The sequence below is a fragment of the Charadrius vociferus genome, unplaced genomic scaffold (assembly GCF_000708025.1).
Source record: "Charadrius vociferus isolate BGI_N301 unplaced genomic scaffold, ASM70802v2 scaffold377, whole genome shotgun sequence".
Taxonomy (NCBI): Eukaryota; Metazoa; Chordata; class Aves; order Charadriiformes; family Charadriidae; genus Charadrius; species Charadrius vociferus.
The window spans coordinates 1,126,085-1,138,975 of record NW_009649456.1 but is presented as its reverse complement, the minus strand read 5'-3'; the positions used below and the strand labels follow the sequence as shown (position 1 = coordinate 1,138,975).

Below are 12,891 nucleotides of genomic sequence, written 5' to 3'. Positions count from 1 at the left end.
GTTGCAGAAGCCACTGAAGGACAAGGTGAATCAAGCCAGTTTGCAGAGGTAAAAGCCATCCAGCTGGCTTTGGATATTGCTGAGCGAGAGCAATGGCCAGTACTTTACCTCTATACTGATTCCTGGATGGTGGCAAATGCTCTGTGGGGGTGGTTACAGCAGTGGAAGCAGAGCAACTGGCAGCGCAGAGGGAAGCCCATCTGGGCTGCTGAACTGTGGCAGAATATTGCTGCTCGGATAGAGAATCTGGTTGTGAAAGTGCGTCATGTAGATGCCCACATACCCAAGCATCGGTCCACTGAGGAACATCAAAACAACCAACAGGTAGATCAGGCTGCCAAAATTGAAGTGGCTGAGGTGGATCTGGACTGGCAGGATAAGGGGGCACTATTCCTAGCTCGGTGGGCCCCCGATGCTTCAGGCCATCAAGGGAGAGATGCGACATACAGATGGGCTCGTGACCGAGGGGTGGACTTGACCATGGACACTATCGCACAGGTTATCCACGAATGTGAAACGTGTGCTGCAATTAAGCAAGCCAAGCGGTTAAAGCCTCTTTGGTATGGAGGACGATGGCTAAAATATAAATATGGGGAGGCCTGGCAGATTGATTATATCACACTCCCACAGACCCGCCAAGGCAAGCGCCACGTGCTCACAATGGTGGAAGCAACCACTGGGTGGTTGGAAACATACCCTGTGCCCCATGCCACTGCCCGAAACACTATCCTGGGCCTTGAAAAGCAAGTCTTATGGAGGCATGGCACCCCAGAACGAATTGAGTCAGACAATGGGACTCATTTCCGAAACAGCCTTATAGATACCTGGGCCAAAGAGCATGGCATTGAGTGGGTATATCACATTCCCTATCACGCACCAGCCTCGGGGAAGATAGAAAGATACAATGGACTGCTAAAGACTACACTGAGAGCCATGGGTGGTGGGACTTTCAAACATTGGGATGTACATTTAGCAAAAGCCACCTGGTTAGTTAACACTAGGGGATCTGCCAATCGAGCTGGCCCTGCCCAATCAAAACATCCACGTGCAGTAGAAGGGGATAAAGTCCCCGTAGTGCATATGAAGAATATGTTAGGGAAGACAGTTTGGGTTAGTCCTGCCTCAGGCAAAGGCAAACCCATTCGTGGGATTGCTTTTGCACAAGGACCCGGATGCACTTGGTGGGTGATGCGAGAAGATGGGGAGGTCCGATGTGTGCCTCATGGGGATCTGATTCTGGGTGAGAATAGCCAATGAATAGAATTTTATAATGTTAAATAACTTTGCTGTTGTATGTTATCATTATTATGATGGCTATTAGTGCTGTCAAAGAAGGATCACCTAGATCAATGACAGATGGACTTTGATGAGACTAAGTAAACGGCATGAACTGCGTCAGGTATACCAGCCTCAGCAGCTGGCATCCAACAACCCCCTTGAGATCAACATCTTCAATCTTGGACCATGGGCATAGACTGCATCAGCATACACCCGTCCAGCACCACACACCATCTCATGTGACCTGAGAGACTGTTCTCACAGATGGAGCCCACAGTCATGGACTAAGTGAGTTTAATGGACATTTTAAGTGAGTGCAATGGACGTTTTAAGTGAGTTCAACGGACACGTTGGAGGTATGGCCCACAGACTATGGGAACTGTAAGATCTGGGCATGACACAGATGGTATGGAATAAGGAGTGGATAATGTCCTGGTTCCGGCAGGGATGGGGTTAATCTCCCCCCGGAGCCGGCAGGGGGCAGGTATTCCATACCATGTGACCCATGCCCGAGCTATAAGAGGAGCTAGCCGGGGCAAGGAGAGGGGGTCCGGTCGGTGCGCTTCGCGGCGGTACTGTAATCGCGTTTTTGTCTTTTCCTTTTGCTGTTCTGTTAAATTGCACTCTTTTAACCCACGAGTTTGGCCCTGTCATTTTCTTTTTCCACGACTGCGGGAGTTGTGCGAGCGGCTGCGTGGTTCTTTGTTGCTGGCTGAGGCCAAACCACGACACATGTGTAGAGCACTTGTTTAAAGATTCCAAAAAATGAGATTCTTCCATTCAAACTTTGCCTAAGCATGGAGTTTGAAAAAAACAGCACATCAGGGGTCAGAAGTTAGCAACCAAAATATATGGTCAGAAAGCTTCCTAAATCACCACAGCCTTAATAAACTTCATGAGTTGACCTGGGAAGAGGAGGTCAATCAGACTCTTTTCTCTTCCTCTGTCTTCAGTGTCTTCAGTTTGCTGGTCACAAAGTCCTCTCCTCTTGGTTTACTGTAATCCCTGGCTCATGACCAATCTAGAATTTGACCTTTCTGAACATGGAAAATGTAACACATAGCCTTTGCTATTTTCTCTTTGAAAGGCAGAATTTCATGGGTATTGTTGTACTCTTTCATGTATTGCCATCACATGTTGTTTCACCCGATCATGACTGAGTTTACTGAGTTGCTGTTTTCCCATTAGATTTGCAGTGAACACAAAAAAAGTCTTCATCGTTTCCAGTCCACATGCACTGACTCAGTAGGGAAACATTTTGAAGTGTAAGAAAGGCATTTCATTCTGAGAGTAAGTGTCCCAGAGAAACGTTTGTTTTTTTTTTTTCTAAATCTGGGCTCACCATAAAGAAAAAAAAAAAAAAGAACAAAGCCATACCTAAAAATCAGGTTCAAATCTGGATGTGAATTGAGGTTGGTCCCTTGTCAACTTCTGCGTTGATTTCTGATTTCTAAAAAAAAATCTGTCACAGGTGCTGTCACAATACACTTCCAATCCCAGGCTGGACTCAATATTGCTCACACACGCATGATGCATGGACAATCCTTCAGGTGCTAAGGTTCCATGGACCTTAGCACTTGCAGGGAGAAGCATGACCATAGACTGCTGTTTTCATGTAACACATAGGAGGTCCACCACTTCTCAGTACAACAGCAGAGCCAGCAACTCTTAAAGAGCATGGAGAGGTTGTGTCAGGTTTTCAACCATGCACATAAAACTAAATTTCAGTGGTTACCATTAATGACTACCGTTTTTTAAAAAAAAGACAAAAACCCCACAAAAATGGAGAAATGGAAAAAGAATAAGAAAAAAAAAAAGGAAAAGAAGAGGATAATGGAAAGGGAGAAAGACAAGGAAAAGGAGAAAGGGAAGGAAAAGGAAAAAGAAGACAATTCCTGCAATCTCTATACATACTAGCAAGGCATATTCTCACATCCTGGCATGTAATTGTTTTTTATGCGTGTTTTTTGACAGGACAAAGAACAATTTTTTGAACTTTGAATTGTGGAAACTGCTACAGAGAAATGAACTCTGGTACAAAATAAACATCCAGGCATTCTAGCTTTCCTAACAATGCTTGGCAAATTACTGCATTCCTCGAGCCTTAATAACAGAGACATACTCATTAGTTTAAAAAATAGCTTTGCCATCTACATTTGGATTTTCTACTGGGGAAAAAAAAAAAAAGGTTTTAAACTCATAGCTTTGTTTATCACAAATTTGTATTTTTAAAAGAGATTTTTCTCTTCACAATAATCAGCCAAAGGCCTTATTGAACTTTAACATGGGAAAAAAAATTCATTGGGGAAACGTGTTAGTACATCTTAGACAGATTAAATGCCTCCAGCAATATTTGAGTACATAAATATCAGGTACAAATACAAGGTGGGAAACTGAGTCTTTTCTCACTAAGAATTTTAATTTATTTAAATTATCAAGCTTAAAAGAAGAACTGTTTATTCACACATAAAGTACTGAAAGTTACCCAAATAACTGAAAGGATATTTTCTTTCTTTCAATCATTCCCATAGTATTTCCCTCTTAATAAAATCTTTTGACCAAATTAAAACATGATAGAAGAATTTCTTTTGTCACAGTAGATGTCCATTCAGGCAAGACATAGCAAAAATAACGTGCAGGGGAGCTAGTTCAGCTTTTTAAAAAGCAATTTAGTTATTTAGCTTGGGCTGTAGAGTGCCTCTTTTAGGTCACAGGATGTCTTTAAAACTGAGCAGGGGAAAAGAAGTGGATGTTACCTGGGATTAGCATTTCACAGAAAAAAAGAAACTGTTTTTTAGAGCTCTGTTTGTGTTTTGGGTGTATTTCTCATACAGCATGAAACCCAGACGTTCATTCATTCAGCAGGTGAAATCATTATTTATTCTTTTCATTGATTGTTTCCTTTATTTTTGCTGGATGTGGGATCGTTGCTCTTCCTTGGGAGCTGAGGCTTTGAGGATGCTGAGATACCTGGAGCTATGGCTCTTGGTGGCCAACAAAGTGAGCAATCAAAGAACCAGAAAGAGAGGCCTGGGACACTTCAGTTGTTTCTGAACCTGTATATAAGTAATTTTGCTTTTGGTAGGATGACTGGTAAGGCAGAAGCAACCTACTACAAATCTAAAAGCAGCAAGGTGCTCCTGTAAATCGCCACTCTGCAAATAAGGTTATATTTGATTCCAGCCACTGGCAACCTGAACAGTAACTGCACAAGGAAAACTTATTTCATTAAAAGTTAGAGTGAGTTTCCTCCTCCTGACCATCTATATGTAATTAAGGTCATATGTTGCTCAGTGAGAGCTTCACAGAGGGAGAACAATGGGAACAGGAAATCTAACTGCTCTCCTGCTTCTCCAAAGCTCATTTGTGCTTACCCAAATTGCCTTCAGCACACACTGTACTACAGCTGACATCTCTTTCAAGAAGCATTACTTGATGGTCTTGTCCATCACCAATGAAGCTGTTATCTTGGATGTCAAGGAACTAAACTGTCAGGCAATGGTAAGCACCTAAGCACCACGTGTACCTGTCCTTTAAATACCTCCAGGGATGGCAATCCACCCCTTCCCTGGGCATCTTGTTCCAACGCTTGACAACCCTTTCACTGAAGAAATGCCTCCTAATATCTAATCTAAACCTCTCCTGGCGTATCTTGAGGCCATTTCCTCTTATCCTATCACTTGTTACTTGGGAAAAGAGATCTACCCTCCTTTCAGGTAGCTGTGGAAAGTGACAAGGTCTCCCCAGAGCCTCCTTTTCTCCAGACTAAACAACCCCAGTTCCCTCAGCCGCTCCTTATAAAACTTGTTCTCTAGATCCCTCAGCAGCTTCCTTGCCTTTCTCTGGACATGCTCCAGCACCTCAATCTGCTGCCTCAATCACAGAAAACTTCTTTGGTCCACCTTGCTTACATACTTCTTATCAGGTTGTTCTTTTATCAATATCTTATGCATATTGATGTATCCTTCCAATATCTCCTCTCTCGTTTCTACATGTTTGTCTTTTCTAAACAGAACTCTTGTGATCTTCCATGCATCTAGCATTCTTCCATGTCTCATGAAGAGCTTCCTGTATCTAGTTATTACCCATTTTCACATCAATAGTTTCATCCCTTATTATTCCCTGTGGAGAAACTCCCTGAAACTTCATCTGTCCCATTACACTCTCCTTTTCTGTGTGCTTCTGAGGTACCAAAGAGCTGATATCTTTGGGGATCCCAGGAAAGTGGTATCTTCCCTCATAAACTGCTGTTCCAGTATATTCACCCACTTGCCTGTTATTGAATGGTCACGTCTTGCTGTCTACACAGATTCCAACTTCCTGAGAGTGAAGTCATGCATAGTATTCTGTGTTTTCATGATGCTTAGCACTGTGTGATTGTGGCTGTAGTTACAGCTTATTGATTCTAGGATACTACTGCTAAAAAAATAATAGACCTCCTGTGGATTATCCGCCTTCTAGTTCTGTTTCTAACGACAAATCTTCTTGAGAAATATATTACTGGCCAAAGTGCATGCCAGTTCATTGTCAGTTCAGCAAACTGCACAGCAAATCAAACACTAAATCAGAATTTTCTAGTCTGAATGAACACTATGTCAAATAACAGAAGTGAAAAGAAAAGGCATGCAAACTACAATGCTCAACTGACTTCTAATAGCAGTACTTCATCATGAAGAAGCAATTTTCCTGTGGAAATATGCAGTGCTGATTTTGGAATGTCTGTCATTATAAACCATGTAGCTGGTTAAAGGATTCACGACTGCAGGTGGTTATTAATTAATTTGGAAGAAATAATTTCTAAACACCAGAAGGAAAGAAAAAAGAAAGATTTCAAAAAGTGAGGTGACTGTAATATATTCTCCAGGTATCAGCAATTTTACACTGATGGGGTAACTTTTGTGACTGGGAATGAAAAAGTAATTTTAAGTCACACCCTCAGTTTTTCTACAATTCATTCAACAAGATGGCAATAGCAGAGGTGGTTCTGTACTGCTTTCTGAAACCAAAGCAAAATTAAGGAATGCTTTGTTTGTAACAGCAGCATAGTGAACATCTTTAAAAGTGGTCTCTGTTTTTCCACCTCACTCCTCTATACACAATCCAGGTAGATTTTGTGACCTACTTCTCTTTAGGAACTGGGATGTTATATTACCATTATATCTTGAAAGAGACCTCCCTTGGCCAAGCAAACATCATAGTCAATGGGAAACTTCATGAAATTTGACAGATGTTTACTATTAAAGTACACCAACATTTTTGATTCTTTGTGCAAGGATCATTCAGTTTGAATTATTAATAGTTTTCCATTGCAATACAGAATAAATGTTCAATTCCTACTTAATCCAGTTTTCTCAGAGCTAGAGCACACACCTGTGAGGCAGGGAGCCTTTTGCAATAATGTTTTGCTAGCATGTAGTCTGAATTTTCCCCCTGCTTTACTCCAATGTTGCTGAGAACAGATTCCATCCAATTTACTTATGCAGTAGCTTCCAAAATTTGTAAGTTCACAGGTCAAGTGAGAGGTCACAGTTCACAGGGCAGGTGAAAATCTAAAATGTGTTAGAGCAAATAGATGAAAAAAAAAATCGGTGGAAACAGACATACATATCTATATATTCAAACTACGTAGTTCCCACACTTTATGATGTGTTAACCTTACATAAGCTTCTTTCCACAAGCTGAGTTTACTTAGTTTTTCTTTTGATCTTCCAAGCAGCTGAAGAACTGCATTTCTGTTGCCATTTTCATGAACCATTTAATCTTAAACACTAAGAAGCATCGTAAAATACTGAAATACAGGTAATTAAAAAAATTCCACTCAATCTGGCATTTAAAAAAAATAAATTGCTTATATAATTTTTACTAATATTTTATTTTTTAAAAAGCCTAAGAAGGTGCTCAATGATTTAAAAGAAAAAAAAATTCTTAAAACACGTTGAAAGTTGAGTTTCTCCCATTACATTGGGGTGTGTTATTTTTCTCAAACTGTTCCTACAAAAAACTTTTTCTCATGGTTATAGCAAGCAGTCTAAAGGAGAGCACATACCCTGACAAAACATGTTAGTGTGTTTGGCATTCACCCATTACATAAGAAATAACTCAGCCCTAACATTAGTTAATAACCCACAGAGGGAAAAAAAAAAACTTTGACATCTTTGTTTCACTATACTTCAACAAATGGAGAGTTTGTTTACATTTTGAGTAAGAAGAGAACAAATATAACTTAGAAAATACTACCACTGATTTCTCAGCTTTCTGGCTGTTTTTCCTGGAGAACATCTTGATTTTACATGCTGAAGTCTTATCATGGTTTCACCTTCCTGTATGTAACTATAAATCTGCTTGAAACCTCGTTTTCAGTCGAGACACACAAGAGCGGCTTGATTTCAAGCCTGCTGTTAGACACTGGTCTGACAGAATCTATCTGCCAAGCTGTCTTCTCCTTCATTGTAATCGGTTCTCTGATCTGAACTGTTCTTTCCACCTATTTAATGCATACGAGCATCAGCTCTATTTTGTCACATTTTTGTCAAGGCCCTTCAATATCCCAGCACTGAGTTTGGATTGTTCTCAGTCTAGAATAAATTCGGATTCAAAAGGTCTGTTCACCAGTGCTTAAAATGTTGTCAGACACTATTGCTCCAAAACCAAACAGGCTTTCCTTGTGAGAGGCGCTTCTGGTTGGCATACAGCATTGACTTTTTGGTGCAATTGCAGCTCATGAAATTAAGATATGTCAGTCACAGAATATGAAATTTTAGTGGTTTACAGCCTTAGCTGGATCAGACAATTTAAGTCAGACAGAAATGGATAAAGTATTACATCCAGTACCATATGTGCAATGAATGGGATGAGAAAGCATCTTGGAAAAGCTGTGGGGACAATGATTACTTTTTGTTCATGGTTAATTTCTGAGCACGTTACAGATGTGGTTTAGCCCAATATTTAGCTCCAACTTTGTACATGAAAGCCTCTTTTCAGCTTGCTTGATTTTCATAAAAATCCCCAAGATTTACTTGCTGCTTTGCACAGTTTTGCTCTGTTGCTTATGTTCCACTGTCTCCTCTTAAAACAGACAAAAATCTTAGAAAGTAATATGGAAAAAAAAACACAACCAAACAAACCAAAACAAACCCACAACAACAATGAAAAAAGCAACAACAAGAACACCCCAAAGCCTCACACAATGTAGGGGAAAACACCTGGAACAAGATAATCAACAGATGGCCTAGAATATGCCGGGCATATGAAAGTATTTAGTGGATTGGGGAATGCTGAATCTTCTAGATGCCTGAGACAGCTGAGCTCTTCCTCTGAACTTTAGCAACAGGACCAGCTAAAAAAGCAGTCTTTTTCCACAAAGGGTCATTTGTTGAAGTTGCCAACTCTCAATCAAGTTCTGGGTGTGGGCTGCAACATGTGAATGAAATACCTAATGTTTTTACTTGGAAAGTACACTTTTTCTTAGCATTCAATATATATGAAAACTTTTAATATAGGCGAAGCAATTGTTCATGTGTATATACCTATTCTAGTAGAATGCATTCGGCATAATTCAAAGATTCTGAATTGGTTGTCTCTTGTATTGCTCATAGTTTGCAGGAAAGATTCAAAATAGTGACCAAAGTTTTACAGTATTGAATTTCATACATAGCCTCTGCTCAGCCTAAAAAGGCTTGCCAGCATGTTTTCTTGTCTCCTGATTTTCTCACCTGTTGATTAAAAGGTGCTGTATACCTGCTTTTTCATTTCTATAAGTCATCTTTTTGAACTGCTGGAAGCATGTGCTTTTTGGTTAAGAAAGCTTGCTGACAATTCAAATAAATCTGTATCTTTTTTTTTTTTTGACATTATGTTTTTCAGGGGCAACTTTTTTTTTTAGCAAAAAAAATAAAATAATGTAGTTATTAATTTCTTTTCTTCAGAGTTAGTTAGAAGTTTTGGCCTGTGTGTCGTACTGACTAGCAATGCAGCAATGCTCAGTCCTGACCTGTGAGTTAAAAAGCTCAAAGAGGCTTTTGCTTACCTGATCTTTCTAAGACATTAAGTTGAATACTATGTGAGGTGTTACCAGTTAGCCATGTAAAAATGGGACAACCACTGTTGTTAGACATACCTAGAAAAATTTATCCTTTCAAAAATAGAGCCAATCACAGAAGTACCTGTTTTACTATTCATTCCTAAATTAAAGCAGAAAACTCTCACAGCAGACATGCTTAGAGCCTGAATTTTTGGTATTTCTGTGTACAGCCTCAGAAACTAGAACAGCACCATGCCATTTTAGCCTGTTGGCCTTTCCAGGTATGTTCTGTAGATTTATGGGACTGCCATGTGGGAATCTATAGAGATCTCCAAACTAAATAGCCAGGCAGCAGCTTCTGGAAAGGACCAGGGACCAAGGACCAGTAACCTGATTCAAATACATATCTTGGGTGAGATATGATGCACTTTCAAATTCCTGACATCTGCCTGGCCTGTTGGGCAGGAATGTCCTTTGACTTCCTTGTCAGCTAATACTTAAAAAGAGTGATATAAAAAAAAATTCAGAAACACAGCTGCCAGCTGTGTAGAAGATGGATGGCAGAGACCATCATCAAGCCCAACTTTTTGCTCCTCACAGGATTACCTGAAAGTAAACTCTATGATAAACAGCATTTTCCAGATGCTTCTTGAACTCTGACAGGCTTGGTACTGTGATCACTTCCCTGGGGACCCTGTTCCAGCATCTGATCAACCTCTCAGTGAAGAAACTTTTCCTAACGTCCAATCTTCTCCTGACAGAGCTTCAAACCTTTCCTCGCATCCGGTTGCTGGTCACCACAGAGACAAGATCAGCACCTTCCACTCTGCTGCCCTCCTTCAGGAGGTTGTAGACTATGTAGACTATGATGAGGCCATCCCTCAGCCTTCTCTTCTCCAAGCTGAATAAATCAAATGACCTGAGCTTCTCCTCATAAGTCTTGCCCTCAAGACCTTTCATCATCTTAGTTGCCCTCCTCTGGACACACTCTATAGTTTGATGTCCTTCTTATATTGAGGTGCCCAAAACTGTGCACAGTACTCGAGATGGGACCTCATCAGTGCAGTGCAGAGAGGGACAATCCCCTCCCTCAATCAGCTAGCTATGCTTTTTCTGCGGGGCTGCTCTTCAGCTTCTCATCCCCTAATTTGCACATATAACCAGGATAACTCCATCCCAGATGCACAATCTGGCACTTCCTCTTGTTAAAATTCAAATAGTTGGTGATTGCCCAGGTCTCTAGTCTATCCAGGTCTCTCTCTAAGGGCTCTCAACTGTGCAAGGGAGTCCACAGTTCCCTCTAGTATCATCGGCAAACTCAATGTGCCCAGTTCCTCCGTCCAGATCATTTATAACAATATTAAAGACCACTGACCCTAAAATTTATCCCTAGTACGAAAGAAGTAGTACTAGAGAAGACTAATTCAGTTGATTGTGGCAGTGTGTGGAGTGCTGATGAAGCAGAATACCAGTTATGGGACTAAATATTCAGGATACCAAATGATATTAAAATTATTAGGCAACACTTTAGTGCTAAACATGACCCGAGTCTTCTTTTTTACATCATCCTGGTTGGGTAGTCCTTGTCACAGTCAGTTGCTATTCAGACTCTTCTTTCTTACACCTGTGCTTCTCTCCAGACTATCTGTATAATGTTGTGTTATTTGTAACAAAGAAATACTAAGGCAACATACTGTGTTGTGAACATACTTCACAACTTGTGAAGGATAGGATGCAATTCAATACCTTGGAAAGGAATTGGACAAAAGACTTAGTCTTAATCTGTGCTGTGCAACTAATAAGTTTTAGATTATTTCATTTCTATGCTTTTCACAATATGATCTTTTTCTAAATACTACTTGCTCTAATACTCCCACTCTGGAGACATTCAAAACCCGCCTGGACGCTGTCCTGTGCAACCTGTTGTAGGTGACCCTGCTCTAGCAGGGGGGTTGGACTAGATGATCTCCAGAGGTCCCTTCCAACCCTGATCATTCTGTGATTCTGTGATTCTGTAATACGTGGTCTATCCCTGGAGTGAGATGTGTTCTTTCTTCTAACTGTGCATTTTAAGAACTGTGACTAATGTACCTATACTTCTGAGTAACCTAAAAGTTTACATTTTGGTGAACATAGTTGGGGTTGAAATTAATATGCTTCTTAATAATCCTTGGCAACCTCTGTGGAAGTAATACACAGGTTCTGACAGACTATGCCATTATTTCATCTCATCTTGCCTTAGCTGACATATATTTTCCTTTTGTCTTGTTTCTCTGAAATTCAATTTTTTCCATGCTCTTCACACAGAAGGGAAATTCTAGGCTGTTTTGAAGGTTCTACAGCTGTAGTACAGTGTAAAAAATCTCTCTGTGAAAAGGAAATTCTATTGCCACTTTATGTCCTGTAACAAAGTATTTTTTCCTTGCAAAAAAATAACTTCATGTACTGTACTTAAAGCTGTGAACATTTTCACACCCAGAATATGTTTGGTGCCTTTTTGTTTTCATTTTTCACATTTTGCAGAAGCACAAAGCAATTCTGTGGTTGAAAATCAAAATTGTTGTTCCCTCTGAGACTAACCTTTCAACGTGATAAAAAAAGCCACCAAGGAGTCAAGCTTTTACAAACCTTGTATCTTTGGCTATGGTGAGTTTCCTCTTAAAACCTTCCTTGAGAATGTCTCATCTTCCCAAAAGGATCTTCTTTCATTCCCTGCTGTATCTTACACTGCTCCTCCTGCCATTCCTAAGTTTCCTGATGGGATTAGACTAATGGTGCTGTACCATCATTGTTGAACTGGATGAAAAGAGACATCTGTGTGGTTATACCTGTCAAGATGGAGGAGTGTCAATGCAGCTGGGAGAAGCTTAGAGCAGCTTCTAAAAGACAATCTCCTAAAAGACAATCTACTGAGAACTCGCACTGATCAGTCATGCCACTTTGTTTTCAGTCTTAACCAAAGCTGCATGTTCAGTCAATACATAGAATCTGTCATACGTTATTCTATTTTATTAGTTGGAAAATTCCTTTTCAGTGATGGGGCTTTTCTGATACAGAACATGCAGAGATTGAGCAGACAGTGAGAGAATGTGAGGGATAGCTGTACCTTCTTCAAGTGCCACAAATCTATAGTTTTGTAGACAGTCTCCAAGCCAAGAACACACAATGAGATATTAAATTTGCAATTACTTCTCTTTGCAATATAAAATAGGACAGCAGAACTTGAGATTTTTACTTCCCTATGAAAGGAAAAATATGACCCTAAACTTGGGCAATAATAAGAATACACAATGCAAGAAACTTTCCCTTCCAATATCGCTCTGTTGGCCGCTCTTTAATCTCTTTTCCTTTGATAATCTTCTTTAGAAACATAGAGTGCAGTGTATTCCATGCCCGTGTCAAGCTGAATGTGTATGTTCTAGCTTAGCAGTCACTCTGGGTGATAGTATGTTCACTTACAGTGCAACCAGGAACCATTAGTGAGGCAGTTTTAAGTTCATCTGTTCCCATGGATTGTGGCATCAGTTCATGTGCTGCTCCTTGTGCCGAGCCCAGACCATGGTACTTGACTGGGCACTGCTGAAGTTGCTCCT

The 12,891-nt window shown here is 40.3% G+C and overlaps 1 protein-coding gene across 1 annotated transcript in view; it reads left to right on the top strand.

Annotated features, from left to right (window-relative positions):
• The first annotated feature begins 480 nt into the window (after positions 1 to 480).
• RGMB (repulsive guidance molecule family member b) overlaps positions 481 to 12,891 on the top strand; it is a 98,396-nt gene continuing 85,985 nt past the window's right edge. Inside the window, exon 1 of the mRNA XM_009889712.1 lies at positions 481 to 560. Within this exon, the coding sequence (XP_009888014.1) occupies positions 481 to 560 (80 nt within the window). The remainder of the gene's footprint in view (positions 561 to 12,891) is intronic.